Raw genomic sequence first — 16,104 nt, 5'->3', positions numbered from 1 at the left:
AGCAATTCCCAAAAAGGGCATTTCATTCCATTCAGGGCTCCTCACTGTCCCCCCAAACATTTCATCATGTTTCTCCTCTTCATTTTTGCTCATTCTATTCTATTAGCCATAAATACTTTCTTTTCAGTGCTCTCTAGCCAAAATTCACATATCATTCAAGGCCTAGAACACAGTGTACCTCAGTTAGCATTTCCCACCTGCTATAACATTGACAAGCTTAAAAACACCACATCTAATTATTTCACATCTGTACATTTTTATCTCCTCCATTAGACTCTAAGTTCAAGGACAAAGGCCATACTTTCTTTCCAGTATTGGTGTCTGATAAATACTTTATCATCAAAGAATTTAGCCGTCAGCAGGTCTTACAAGGTGAGTAGGCTGAAATGAATGGTTAACATGAGGTTCGTGGAATTACATTATTGTGGTCTCTTTCCTCAAAGATAAAGCTACTCATTAAGCCTGACCTGTGCTCTATTTGTCTTTCTCTTCATCTCTGTCACGCACTCACACACACACACACACACACACACACACACACATCTATGCAACTAATATTTTACACATTTAGATCAATATGCTTTTATTCCCTATCACGGATCATCAGAAGTTGGTTTTAATTACAAAGATTGAAATTTTAGAGAATTTCAGGAAATCGAAATGTTCTATTTTTTTTTTTTAAGTATTAAATCAGTATCGTGTAAGATATATGTCATGTTTCCTTCTGCCTATGACACCCTAGTCACCTGGACTGGAAAACTTCAAGTCATTATGTAGCCAATTTACTTCCTACACTTATATTACTGCACTCTGACTCCAGTCTCTTTTTCTTCCAATCCATACTAAAGACTCATTTTTTAAGCATCATTTCCCTCATTTAATTCCCTTCATTAGAAACTTTCTGTAGTTCCCTTATTTCCTGCCAAATAAAATTTAAATGCCTCTACTTGTCTTACAAGGCTCTCCACAATATGGTTCCATCTTTTCAACTGATTTCCCATAATTTTCCCCATCCGTATTCTTCTCTAGTCAAATTTCCTAACTGACCCACAAACATGACCCATTCATTCCCAATGCCCTGCCCTCAATGCTCTCCTTCCTCCTTCTTCTCAACCCATTCAAATTCTGCTCATCTTTGCTCTAGCTTAAATGCCACCTCCTCTGTGAAGCTGCCTTATAGCTATACTGTAACATACAATCTAGTACTTAACTTTTTGTTGTCCTGAAGTTTGCTACTTTTCTTCATGTGTGTTAAGATTTACCTTTTTAACCACAGTGTAAGCTCTTCAAAGGTATTCATTCCCCCAAAGAATTCTTCCCACAGTGCTGAGGATGAGGTAAGTACCCGCATATACATTTCATTGATTAAAAACAGAAATTCTTTAGATTTTTTCCCTTCCCAAAGATGAAGACTGCCAAGGCATAGCTTCAAAAAAATGCAGTACGAGTTGTAATTAAGGGAAATCCCACATAAAGGAACTGCATCTCCTCTAAAAAAACTCTGCTACTTTGCAAATATCTATTTATTTTTCCTGCTGAGAATAAATCTCTGCACTTTGACACAAGATTGGAATTATAATACAAGCCTACAGGGCATACTTGGAGGATATTTCAAGAATAATAATAGTAACTAGCATTTATATAGCATTTATTATTTTGCCAGTGCTGTGTTAAGCCTTTTACAAATATCACCTCATTTAATTCTCACAGTAACCTTAAGAAGTGTATGCTATTATTATCCCCATTTTACAAGTAAGAAAATTGAGGCAAACAGGGATTAAGTGATTTGCCCAGGGTCACACAGCTAGTAAATTATCTGAGGCCAGATTGGAATTTCCTGACTCCAAGCCTGACTCTCTACCCACTGTACCACCTAGCTGCTTTTAAATCATACTTAGAGATAGGTCAGCCTTCCTTTCAATAAACACATGAGTGCAAATCAGCATCTTCTCCCTGTATTGGGAAACTGGTGCCTTCAATTTCCTATCAGCTGCTTTGCTTGGTTTGGACTCCACAAATATCAGGCTTCCCCCAGGATAAGCTCATCACCAGAGATCTCATCTTCATGGAGACTGTTTTCAGCTGTGTTAAGCCTTTTACAAATATCACCTCATTTGATTCTCACAGTAACCTTGAGAAGTATGTGCTATTATTATCCCCATTTTACAAATAAGAAAACTGAGGCAAACAGGGATTAAGTGATTTGCTTAACACTTCTTTAGTACCCTCAGGCATCTCTCCCCTCTAATTGGAAAGCAGAGCAAAAAAACAAACAAACAAACAAAAAAATTCCTCCCAAAGCCTCCCTTTAGAGTGGGCTTAGAATTTCCAGTCAATTGTTCACCTGCCATCAGCTGCCCTGCTTGGTTTGACTCCCAGTCTGGGGCCTTCCTCCCCTTTCTGCTCCTTTTCCCAGTATTATCTTTCCTACCCTGATGGTAAGCTCCTTGAGGGCAGGGACCATCTTCCTCTTATCCCCACGGTATCCCCAGTGATTAAGTACAGTGCCTGGCTCATAGTAGGTGCTTAATAAATGTTTACTGACTAATTGGTATCTCACTAGGCTATATCCTCACTTTTATACCTGGAGTGGCAGAAGCTAACAGAATTGTTTTATGATTGTGAAAAAGAAAGGCAAACTGCCTAGGTAGGTTTCGAATAGCTTATACTAGACTTGTTCAATTCTGCCAAACTCACTCCATTAGTTTTTCAAGACAATTTTTTTTATGCCACCTACTTAGATGTCTTATCATGTGGCAGAGTTGACTATGGGTTCTCAAAGGGTATGGCAGTGGAGAAAAAGCTCCAGGAATAGCCACACCAAGCAAGAAAAGCTTCTAGAGTGCTTCCTGATTACATGCTTGCTTGTCTAAGAACCAGTCTAGCTAAAGATCAGGAGGTTTCATCATTAGCAGGTTGACCAACAGGTAATGAATTCTTTGGCCATGGAGACCTATTTATATACTTGCTGCTTCTAAAATGGTTTTAAAGCATCTTTTCTACATCCACGTATTGTACAGTAAAACGATGCTCATTAAAGTGTTCATCACACTTTCAGAAGATAAGCAAGAAATGTTACAAGCCAGAAGCAAGAAAAAGAAAAGCAGTAAGTTGCTGAATAAGAGCGGGAAAAAAAGCAAAGCAGAGGGTGGAAAGTGGACAAGAAGACTGAAGGGAAAAGTCACAAAATAAAGAGCTAGAATTTAGGAATACAAAGCAAGACTGAGGAGGAAAAGATAAGAAAACAATTAGGAAAGCAAAGAGATGGAAGCCAAGAGGGAAAAAAAAGGTGTGACACTGGAAATAGTGAAACGGGCAAAAAAAAGATTGCAGTTTTCCCCAAATCATCTCCTACTCAGCGTCAAAACCTTCAAACACTGTCACAGTCCCCATCCCATACATATGTGATACATATATATGCCAAATTAATGACTTACAAAGAATCAAACATCAGACCTTAAGAGGAATCCCTACACTTCTCCAGGGTCAGATCCTGGTAAATAAGTTACAAAAAACTGCCAAATGGCCTTTTCCTCTTTTTTGGTCTAATTCCTCCACTTCTTCCTCTTGATTCTATCTCACCGTCATCACTGACCAACTCTGGAGCTTGCCTCATTGACTGACCTGATCATTTTTATTTTCTTCATATCTGCTAGCTCCTTCCCAATTGCCAACAAGTGCTCCAATTCTCCCCTATTTTTAAAAACCTTCCTTTAATCTTGTCATTCTCTCACATTACTGTCCTATACCTCTCCTACTTGTCGTGTTGGCACTTATTCCCAAGCCCTCAATCAGCCCCCTCAGACCTTAAGCTCATACAATTTAGCTTCCAATCCAACACAAGAAATGGCTCTTTCAAAGATCAGCAATGACTGGTTCATAGGTAAAATTGATGGTATCTCCTCATTCTAATAGCAGCATTTAACACATCACACCCACCCTACACCTTCCTCAATATTTGTTTTTACCTCAGTCTTGGTGATAAGACTGCTTTCTTAACTGGCTGACCTATCCTTTCACTCATCTGCTGGTTCATCTTCCCTGGCAAAAAAACTGGCCTCTTCTACATTCCTGCTAAGGCACCTGATCTTCCCATTCTCCCCTTGACTTTTCCCTCTCCCTCATACTTGAATTCAGTTCCAATGATATACAAATGTAGGGCATTATTAAGTGCTATGGATTCAAAAGTAAAACCAAAAGAGGCCCCTGCCCTCAAGGGTATCCAAAGAGAATACAAGGGAATCTAATTTGGTTTTAAGCATTAACTGTGAGGAGCGGAAATCATGAAAGGCCTAACATAGGAGGAGGTGGCATCAGAGTTGAGCCTTAAAGGAAATTACAGTCCCTTATTTTATGGGAGATGACAAGTAGTTGCCCAGTCCCATCATTCTATCTCCATCACATATTTTATGTTTCTTCTGTTCATTTTTCACACAGTTGTCAAAACAACCTTCTCATGGCTCTGACTTCACTCCCAGCTCAAATACGTTTAATGGCACCCTATTTCCTTTAAATACAAACTTCTCAAAGCTATGTATAGTCATATGAAAAAATGCTCTACATCACTATTGATTAGAGAAATGCAAATTAAAATAACTCTGAGGTACCATCTCACACCTATCAGACTGGCTAAAATGCAAAAACAGGAAAATGATAAATGTTGGAGAAGATGTGGGAAAATTGGAACATTAATGCATTGTTGGTGGAGTTGTGAACTGATTAACGATTCTGGAGAGCAATTTGAAAATACAACATCAGTGATCACATTGACTGTTGTTTTGTGGTCTTTTTTTTATATAAAGTCATGGAATCAACCCTCTAGAACTGTAAGGGACCACACAGGATCCAGATCAACCCCTCTTGAGGAACATGGAAGTACAGTAATCTGCTCAGGTCACCTAGGGAGATCTAGACTAGGGCTTCATGTTCCAGAGCCAGGACTATTCACACTGTACTGAGCTGCCTTCCCCCCACTTCATCCAGTACAACAATTCAGGTGTGATTTTATCCCCCCCCATTCCCTCACTCTTAAACACCTTTGATCTCTGAGGCTTTAAGGTACTACTTCACCAGTTTTCAGTCTCATTCGAGCATAACTTTGCTGCAGAGTGGAAGCACGGGAAAGCAAAAATATATTTTTTGCTTTGAAGAGAAACCAGAAAGCTATTTAATCCCATAGCACTTCTGTCTTTCCTTATAATTCCTCCCAAAACTGCAGGGCAAGCCCAAAATAAGAATTCTTAAAAGACAAACAAAACCAAACAAGGCAGTTAAATTTTAAGCCAAGAAACTTCACTAAGCAGCTTCCATTTCCAGGTTAGTGAAAGGCAGATGGACATGAAGAATATCTATACATTTAAATGTCTATCAAGCTTACAAGCAGAACTCTGAACTTATAATGCTCACAAAGAGATGTGCTTTCAAAATAAACATGACATATTGAAACCTGGGACATAACATTAGTCATATAGTCTCAAAATAAAGTAATTTTCTTCTTTCGAAAAAACAAAAATCAAATTCATTTAATAAACCATTCACGTCATCTGGCTCTCAATCAAGTGCTCATTGTGGATCATGGTGGAGAAAAAAAATCCCATTAACTTTAAATTCAGATAATCTGTTTTACATAGGGTTATCTGTGTATATGCTCATCTAAACACAAATATTGATTCTTTCAAAGGGGAGGCCAGGAATGGCTTATCTCTAGATGTGCTTTACTTATTGTACCTTAAGCATCTTGAAATTTTATCAATATTAGATGCTGCCAAATATCAAAGAAATATTTGCTGAACACCTGACTCCATGAGCAATGCTGTGCTGCAGCTCTTCCCTTGTCTAATAATCCAGATACATCCCCTTCCAGAGCCCAGTTTTGCTTTACATAGATTTAAAGAACACCTGTTCCATTTATTTACATAAACTAAAGATCTATGATACACATAAGTAAGACTTTTGCTGAATTCTTTTCCCCTTTATTTTTATTCTGTTATAAGGGATCACTCTCTTAGAAGAGGGAGGAAAGAGTACTAAAAAATATAAATGATACAGAAAAAAGCTATCAAAAAATTTTAAATTTTTAAAAATATGAGTTATGGTTTTAAATTTTTTTACTTGAAGAATATTATTATGCTGAAAATTACACCAAAAACAACGCATGGCTCTTAAAAGGTCTTACGTGTTCTAATTTCATTCCTTCTCCTCCAATTAAAGTGTTTATGAGAACAGACCACGGGAACCTATGCAGACCCTAAAATGGATATTCTTTCAACCTACAATACCTATACCAAATTTCATAACAGAGAGACTCTCTAAATCATCTGTTTTCAAAAATAAAAATCTCTACGTATATTTTTGACAATTAATTTCTAAGATGATGAAGCCTGAGATAAAGACTATTTGTACAAGGTGTTTCTGGGCTGGTTAATTCATCTTATAGACAAATCAGAGCACAAGGGCAATATGACCACTTCCTCATCTCACCTGAATGATATAAAACCCCCTCCCCTCTTCAAGGGAGACTGATGCTACAGCTAAATTTTTTACCCACTAGTACAAAGCTCTTACTTTAAAATCCAAACCAAGTTATCATTTATAAGACTGTTCTTTATGTTCTCCAAATTGCTAGATAGCACATTATGAGTACAGATGTGCTATTTATGTGACATGTCATTTCTGGTCATTTGAAACACTTATCATATTCCCAAGTAGAACAGATTTTAAGACACTCTGAACCCTGGAACTTTGGCCTCAAACCTCCAGGTGTAAAAAAAAAAAAGAAAAAAAAAAGTTTCTATGACAGTTGCCATGAAACTTATATAAGGCTTTCATCCCACCATTGTCCCATGAAAAAAATGGAAATCCTAATAGATCATCTCATAGCAGATATTAAAACTATTTCCTAGGTATTCTGGCAGATCCATTTTTAAAGAGCAGGAAAACTTCAATCTGTAGAATATGCCTACTGGCCCATTGTGAAGGTGAGACTGAGGAAGGAAAAATATCTTTGTAACTTCTAGGTAGAGAATTGCCTAAGGCTACGAGAAATTAAGTGACTTGCCAAAGGTCATACAAAGAGTGTTATGTCAGAGGCAGAATTTGAATCCAGGTTTTTCTTACTGCAAGGAAGGCTCTCTACTACACAATGCTGCCTCTTTAATTTGCATTATAAAAAACACATGTATAAATATATATTGTAAATTACAAACATTATAAATATATGAAATTGTAGTCATATAATTCCATTCTAAAATCAGTACTGTTTACTTTCATAATTTTCCCCTTTTATCCTTTCCACAAATTTACATTCACTTAAAAGCTAAGAAATGGTTACTAAATCTGAATTTAAATCCCCACCTTCTGGAAGGGAACTTAAAAGGCAAGTTTCAGATTTCTATTAGAAGAATGAATACATACAAATATTAGATCCTCCCACCTTTTAGTTCTTCCTCTTGAAATTATCCTGTATTTGCACTGCACATAGTTACATATATAATACTGTCTCCCATCAGAATGTAAATTAAGGGCAGAATTGTTTCATTCATTTTTGCCCTTGTGTACCTAATAGTTAGTACATAATAATTACTTAATACTTATTGACTGATTATAAGGACATTCTTAAAAACATGAAAATATACATGTTCATAACACTAACAAAAAAAGGCTCCCTGAATGTTCCACCCCATGTGCCTTCTTTTTATGACACACTTCATCCCAACAGCAAATCCTGAGTGAGAGATCCTTGGTGGAGGTAGAAGCACTTTTTTGTTTTCTTCGTAGACAAATCTGAATTTTGAAAGTTGATTACTCCACAGGCTTAGTGCTTCCAAAGCTCATCAGACTTCAGCCAGGCCTCCAGAGAATGCTGTTTTCGTTCATTCAGATGCTGAAGGACCCAAATTTGTTGTCTGATGTACAAGAACTGAATGGCTTAAGCCTTCCATGTTGCTTTCTATTTGGTGACTCCTTCAGATAAATGCACTTACCTGAAACTGATCAATGAGTTGCTCAAATCAATACACCTGATATGATGAAGAAAAGTTGATGCTGGGGAGCTCTTTCTTACCTTATGTACACTTTTGGGGTTTTCCAACCAAGCATAGTACATTTCCTCCACATAATTTGAACTAGTCCCACTCAAAAAGGGCTCAGCAGCCACAGGTGCGCCATAGCACCTAATTTGTTGAAACGTCCTAGCTGCTGCTGGCCTGTTCTGTGAAAGTGTCTTAACAGTCTGTGAGGCCGTCAACGGCCTCAATTTAGCAGCACAAGTCCGTAAATTAAACATTTTTGTTCTGAAGCCTCACACGAGCTCCTGTTGAAATAGGAATAAACAAAATAATATTTAAGAATTTAAGAATTGGGATAAAGGGAAAATACATCTTACTAGACTTTAAGTTCTATTAACTTGGTTCCATCAAGGTCCGACTCTAACCTCCACCCCCTAGGTTGTAGATGTAAGCCTGGGTCCTTGAAGGCTATGCCGAAGGTGTACAATATTAATTGCTAACATTTATCCAGTACTTTATGGTTTGCAAAAAGCTTCACATACATGTACTTTCTTACTTGATCCTCATAAACTTGTGAGGATCCCCATTTTACAGATGAAGAAATTGAGGCTGATAGACATTGCATAAATTGCCCTGGGTCACACAGCTGGTAAATGTCTGAAGGCAAATTTGAACACAGATCTTGCTGACGTCAAATCCAGTGCTCTATCTACTATAATACCTGTCAGACACTGATAACATTTACCCTCATAGAATGAATTTCTTAAGGGTAGAGACCATTTCATTTTTGTCTTTGTATCCCCAGGGTTTGGCACATAGCAGTAGCCTAATAAATGCTTACTGATTAATGACTACTATGTAGGGGCCTGGTGACACACGTACCATTTGTCTGCTAGTCAAGGACCAGCATAGCCAAGCTCAGAAGGGTCCGTCACCAGATCTCAAAAACCATCCATTAAACCACAGAAAGAGCGTCTCATCAGGAAATTACAGTTCCTTTAATTACTACTTTGGTTATTCAGGAGAAAAATCATGGTCACCAAAACTGCCTGCATAGATGTAGTACCAACAAAAGGGAAAACAATCCAAATTTATAGTGATATTGGGAAATGGCTGAACATATTGTGGTATATCAATATAATGGAATACTCTTGTACATGAAAAAATACAAATATGAAGACTAGACAAGAGATAGAGAATAATTTGAAATTTAATGCTTTATATACAATCATTTTAAAAATTCTGTTTTGTTGAATGTTTTATAGATACCTATAGTTGAAAATTTAAAAACGACAGAAATAAAACATTAAACCCAGAATTACCTTCAGTAGTATGTGTAATCAGCATTTGGCACACTGGACAAGATGAGGAGCAAAACACGTGATTAAGCGAAATCAAAGTAACACATTTTGAGAGTCTACTGTGTACAAGGTACTATACTAATCTTTTGGGAGATAATAAAATAACAGTCTCTACCCTCAGAGGCTTACAAAATGATTGGGAAAATAAGAGGTCAATTTAAGGGAAATTAACAATAAGCAATTTAAAAGTTCAAGATGCCATGGGGCAGTATATAACTAATAAATGAATATAACATAAACAGGATAAGTACTACTGAAACTCATAGAAAGGAAAAGTTGAAATGTATATTTGTCTGTGTGCTCTTTATCAATGCTTTACTGAATTTATTTTTAAAATCTGTTTTAGTAAAAGTAAAAAAAAAATTGTTTGTATACGCAGATTTCAAACGGATAACAGCCATTGCATTTTAAGAAGCAAGCTCCTCACTTATACAAAAAGTATCAGTCTCACATATAATTACAAAGGAAAGGGGGAAACTAGGGGCTGGGGTCCCAGGATGAGATATATAGAACAGAAGAGAGTTTAAAAGGTAGAGAAGCTCCAGAGGAGGAACGCTGGGCTTTGGTAGCACCAATGGTTTTCAAGAGAGTTCACAAAGGACCTCGTAGATGGGATTACAGCAGGAATTACTTGACTGGTTAGTATGGGAGAATATTAAAAACCTTTTAAATTTTTTTAGAGTATTTTCCTCTAAAATCCTTTTAAAAATCCTAGGAAAAGCCCATTGGATCAGAAGGCTTTTCTCAGGAAAATGGAATTAGGATAGTACCGAGCCTTTTAATAAAGAATAACTCTTGTTTATATCATTGCCTTCCCCAACGAGGGGATTTGGTTCTTGACCCATCTAAAACGTCCGCCAGAAGTGATTGGTGGGCAAGCAATTCTTCATTGGGAAGGAATTAAGGTACCAGTAGAAAAAAAGGAGAAAGTCCTCTCATTTGACTCTAGGAGTAAGAAGAGTTATTCTGGAGAAATGGGAAAACAACTTGGTTGCTCAATCCTAGAATGTTAACCCAGACAGTAAGTTGGTCAACAAACATTTCTTAAGTACTTACTATATACCAAGTACTGTGCCAAGCACTGGGGACACAAAGAAAGTCAGAGTCCCTGCCATTAAGGAACTCATAATGTAAAGGAGGAAACAACAGACAAACAATTGTGTACAAACAAGATAAATTAGAAATAATCAACAGAGGGAAGACACCAGAATTAAGAAGGATTGGAAAAGGCTTTCTTTAGGGAAGGGGAGTTTGAGCCGGGATTTGAAGGAAGCCAGGAGATGCAAATAAGAACAGAGAAAATACTCTGACAAGACACAGACACAAGAAAACAATTACGTGCCAATGAAAGGTACAAACATCAAGTGTTACCCTTTAGAAGATGTATCATTGTGGACTGGAAACAATCTTAAAAACCTTTAATGTAAGAGACAGAAATTCAGCTGGCTAGAATGGCTAGGCTTTGTAGGGGAAGGGCATTTCATGTAAGAATAGTATTGCAAAGGTTTTGAATCATCACTGCAGTAAAGGAGGACACTGCAACTGATATTCTAGAGAACTGCGTTACTCCAGGGAATAACTCTTACTAATTGTAAGATGATAATAAAGTACTTACTGTCTTCTGGTCTCAGTGTCCTCATCTATAAAATGGGGATAGTATTTATAATCACTTCACCACCCTGTTGTACAGAAAGGATTTTGTACTATGTAAATATAAACATTAATAAATATGCTATGTAAATATAAGCTTATGAATACACATAGTAGTAATAATTATTACTATTATAATTATAATAGTAGCTAGCATTCAAGGTTTGCAAAGTGCTTTACAAATATCTTACTTTAAACTTACAACAATCTTGGGAGGTAGATGCCATTATTATCCTCATTCTATGAAGGAGGAAACTGAGACCCAAGGAGGGTCATAAAAAGCCAGACACCATTTTACATACAAATCAGAGCAGAAGGGCAACATGACTACTTCATCATCTCACTCGAAAGATATAAAACCCCTCTTCAAGGCAGATTAAGGCTACAGCTAAGTTTTCTATCCACTAGTACAAAGCTCTTACTTTAAAATCCTATATCATTTATAGGACTGTTCTTTCTTTATGTTCTCCAATTTGCTAGATAGCACATTAAAAGGAATGAAGGCTTAAGAATTCTAGTCATGAAGGAAAGGTAGTATCTGTGAGAGCTAACAATACAGAATAATTTTGAATTGTTTGTACTATATGAAACTATGTGAAAACTTAGTTATTCATAAAGACACAAATGTCATAATTTTATTTACAAGTGTGCAAGCATGAGATAAATTCCAAAGTGGAGGATACAGTTCTTATAGGTGACAATTTAATTTATAAAATGGTACTATTAATGAATCTTTCATTTCAGAAGTAAATTACAAAGCTAATGTGTAATTATAATGACCAAGCTTGGCACTAGAGAAAATTTCTTCCCTCTTTGAAGAAAGGTGGAGGATTATGAATGTGGTATGTATCAGATACTCTCAGGTTTGACTAGTATTAGTTAGTTTTACTAAACTGCCTTTTTTTGGTTTTTATTTCTTGTTAGAAAGGACTGTTCACTGAGTACAAGAGGAGGGAGAGAGAATATAGGAAATAAAGGTGAAATGAAAACAAAAGATGTCAATAAAATAATTTTTAAAAAAGTTACAGAGTGAAACACTTGATCAAACAAGAACTGAGTATTTTTAAATATTTTTTCAACTGATTCCTTAAAATGCTCTCTAATAAGGAAAGGTTGACTTTAAAGACAAATTTTGTATTACTATCTGTAGGTCTTTAGATATAGATTTGTCTAACAGAAGATTCAGAGAATTTTAAAAATATGTTCCTTTCATACAAAATGCCATAACTGATTACCTGCAGCCTGGAATGCCCAAAGTGTAAAGGCTCCTCCTAAACATCATTATGGTAATGACGTACACATAGATGATGTATCAGGGAATGTCCACAAAAGTTATCCAGAATATGAATTCTGAGCAGATGTGCTGTTGAGCAAAATACTAATCCAGTTTACATCCTCTATAATGCCAGTTGGGCATATCACTACATTGCCCCCTGACACATCACTTTACTAAAGTGGAGACCTCCATTTTTCATTTAGGAGTCATCAATGAGGCTCTTCTTGTAAGGTTCAACATTTTCATTAAGAAAATTCTTGGGAACCACAAGTTATCATGGTGCTTGCAAAACTGCACAGAACTTGCTACGATGTTAAAAATGAAAATATCTCTTCACTTCTTCCCTAAAGATTTCAAAGCAGTTAACATACACTTGACACCTTTAAGGATACAAGAAATAAAAGCTGAAAGTTGGGGTTGGTGGAAATTTCTTAGCCTAAGTTACTTTGTGTTTTACAAAGACATTAAAGAATCACATCCACTATGAGCTGGAAAAGACCTTTGTCCAATCTAATTAAGCATGATGCAGCATGATGTAGTGAAGCATATGGGACCCTGAATCACATGACCTTGGCTTAAAGTCCAGCTTTACTACCTAAGCATAAATGCAAGCTAGTCACTTAACTTTACTGGCCCTGGGCTGTTCCAAATGTAAAATGAAGGGACTGGACTAGACTTCAAAGGAGCCTTTTCTGTTCTAAATGCATGATTTTATGATGAAACCCCAAACCTAGTGCACCTCCATCCCATATTCTTAACAGGTATAAGCCAGGTTCTCTCCATTAATACCTCTAACAATAGGAACTCACTACTTAGAAAGGCAGCCTAACCCTTTCTCTTCCTGTTCTAGCTACTAAAAAGTTCTTTCTTATTCTGAGCTGTTCTTTGGTCTCCCTGCAAATTCCACCTATATTGGCCTTAGTTCTTGATTTCTTGTAACATTCCTTATAAATAGCTGTGATGTCTCCCTATAGTTCTTGGTCCCAGTTCTGTCCCTTGGAGATATAAGGGGTAAGTATACTTCCACTTGCAAATATTTTAAGAGAGCAATCCACTCCCCTTCACCAAATCTTCTCTAAATTAAACAGTCCAAATTTCTCAAATGGCAAGGTTATCAGAACTCTCCTCACCTAGTTGTCTTCTTGGACACAGTATGTAAAAGTCTCACTTTAAACAGCTCCAGAATTAGACAATTCTCCAGCCACAGTCTGACTAGTGAAGACTCTAGAACTAGAGTCAAGTCTTATTTCAGTAATTTGGATACTACACTCCCTAGGGAGGCCATGTGACAGAGTGTGACAGAGTGGGAAAAAATACCTTTTGGGAAATCTCATAGACTCCTACTTCAGTTATTTACTAATTGTGTGACTACAGACAAGCTCAGAACCTTGGTTTCCTCATCTGTAATGGGGTAAAGGTTTTAACATCTCTCTTTCGAAATCATGGATTAAGAACTAAAAGGAATCTCAGAGGCCATCAAGTCCAATGCCCTCAAATAAGAGAACTGAGGTACATTAAGTATGTGTCTAAGATCACAAAGGGAGGGAACAAATGGTAGAATGGGGGTTTAGATCACAAGGTCCTCTAACTCCAAAGCCAACTCTCTGCACTGCCCTATTCTGTGGGTGGTTGTAAAGGAGCTTGGCCAATCTTGATGTGTTAAGTAAATGTGCCTTAGTAATTAATATAAAATAGTCTCCCATTTCTTGGTCTATGCTATTATATGCTTGGTCTGTTTAGCCTGGAAAAGAGATATGACTTACTAAAGAGTGGGATGGCTTCAGAGTCAGAAGTTCAAGTCCCACCTATATGATGCATCCCAGCTGTATGACCCTGAGCAAGTCACTGAAATCTGTCAAGACTCAGAAGCAACTCTCTAAGACTACAAAATGAAGAAGAGCTGCTAATATGAATTGATTCAAGGAGTTGCTTTACTAACTCTTAAATTACTGGTCTCCAAAAGAAAAAAAAAGGAAGGGGTAGCCTAAGAGTATATTAATAGGTCATAATGAACTCATGGTCAATTAAAATCCTTAAATGTCTTTCAAAAGAACAAGGTTTACTTCATCCTGTTCGAAAAGAATTTATTAAAACTTAAGGTGGGATTTACATTTATATTGGGTGAATTTCATTTTGTTGCCTCTGGCCCACCATTCTAACTTTTATGGTTACTTTGGGTGTTTTTTCCTCCCCGGTATTCAACATTTTAGACATGCTTAACTATGAGGCATCTACAATGACTAGAATGTTTTCAACTAATACCTTAATAAAAATGTTGGTCACAATAAGGCAGGAAAGATTGGCAGTAATGCATTTATCAACAATCTAAGGATACAGTGATGCACCTAGCTGTGAATCTATCTAAATTATACCACTGATGTTCTGATATAGCTCTACTTCGTTCACCAGAATATCATGAAACTTCATCAAATGCCTTGCTGGAATCTTCTATCTGATAGTCTCAAAAAAGGGAAGTTATTTTGCCTTGCTTTTAATTTCATAAGCCCATGATATAACTGTCCTACTAGTAACTCCCTCCAGCATTCCAGTTTATGGAAACTTCTCCACTAACAGTTAAGGGTTTAAGGAGTTGCCTAAAAAGTGCATACAAGTTAGGAGCCACATTGGTAGCAAGTGTTCACAGCAGCATCTGAACTCCTATTTTCCAGATTCCAGGCCCAATATTCTATCCACTAACTAGTAATGCTACATTGCTTCTATAAGTATTTTACAGACTATCCAGTCACTTATTCTAACTTACCTCTCTGGAATTTGTGAAATTTACCTTTTCCCCCCATTTGAAAATCTGGATAACTCTTATCTGCCTTCAGCATTCTTGTATCTTTCTTATATCTACTTTATTCCAGGAATATTTTCATTTTTTTTTCAGAATCCTGGGATATTATTATTCTAATATTTTTACAGTAACAGTTTCAAAGTATTTTCTTTGGTGGAAGAGAAACAGAAATAAAACAGGAGCTGAGTAGTCTTGCCTTCCCTCTGCACCTGGCTCTGAGGTAGTGGGAAACTCAAGTAAGCACCAAGGAATACAGCAGACCCAGAATCAAGACAGGAGTTTCTGAAGACTGACTCCCTAGTTCTACAATAACATACTGCTATTAGAGTACAGGGGAATGATCAAAATATTCCCTAAATTAATTTCAGGTCTCTCTTGACTAAAGATATCTCCTGCTTTTATATTTTCACACAGGTCAACCTCCATGCCTTCAACGTATGGCTAGGCATATATTTGAATTTGTAACATTGGAAGTTATAATTTATATAAATTAGGGTTATCAGCTCCAGCCCAATGGAAATATGCAGTTGAAAAATCAAATAATGTCACCACTTGGGACCACCTCCCTCCCCCTTAATATCTGCTTTCCAAATCCTAATATTCTTTCAAAGTTCAGCTTAGGTGCCACCAACTCTGTGAAGCCTTCCCTAATCCCCTTTCCTCCCTAGGTGCTATTTTCTGCCCTCAAATTACCTTGTATTTTCTTACCTATGTAAATATTATATTCCCCCAATCCCACCATCCCTACTCCCAACTCAAAGAACAGGAACAATTTCATTGTTGGCTTTGTAATCCCAGATCCTTATACAAAGATGTTTAATAAATGTTTGTTGAACTGATTACATTATTTGTATCTCACTGCAACTCTATGATGCAATGGATAGAGAGGCTGGATCTATAGTCTGGAAGCCCTAAATTAAAATCAATTAGTCAATGTTTATTAGGTGCCACCTATTATGTGCCAGACGCTGTGGGAGGCACTGGAAATCTGGCCTCCAAAACTTACTGTGTGAC

General features: G+C 36.9%; 1 protein-coding gene across 9 annotated transcripts in view; it reads right to left on the bottom strand.

The window, feature by feature from the left end:
- The window catches only part of OGDH (oxoglutarate dehydrogenase), a 95,560-nt gene that overhangs the window by 68,707 nt on the left and 10,749 nt on the right, over nucleotides 1–16,104 (bottom strand). For 5 of the 9 annotated variants that reach the window (XM_072633756.1, XM_072633765.1, XM_072633763.1 and 2 more), the window contains exon 2: nucleotides 8,063–8,311. In XM_072633756.1, the coding sequence (XP_072489857.1) occupies nucleotides 8,063–8,284 (222 nt within the window). In that variant the 5' untranslated portion in view covers nucleotides 8,285–8,311. Of the gene's footprint in view, nucleotides 1–8,062; nucleotides 8,312–8,888; nucleotides 8,911–10,982; nucleotides 11,047–16,104 lie in introns of those variants that run through there. The other 4 variants (XM_072633764.1, XM_072633757.1, XM_072633758.1 and 1 more) reach the window with 2 other exon arrangements.

This window comes from Notamacropus eugenii, chromosome 1 (assembly GCF_028372415.1).
Source record: "Notamacropus eugenii isolate mMacEug1 chromosome 1, mMacEug1.pri_v2, whole genome shotgun sequence".
NCBI lineage: Eukaryota > Metazoa > Chordata > Mammalia > Diprotodontia > Macropodidae > Notamacropus > Notamacropus eugenii.
The sequence above is the reverse complement of the archived record's forward strand: the minus strand, read 5'-3'. Positions and strand labels throughout refer to the sequence as shown.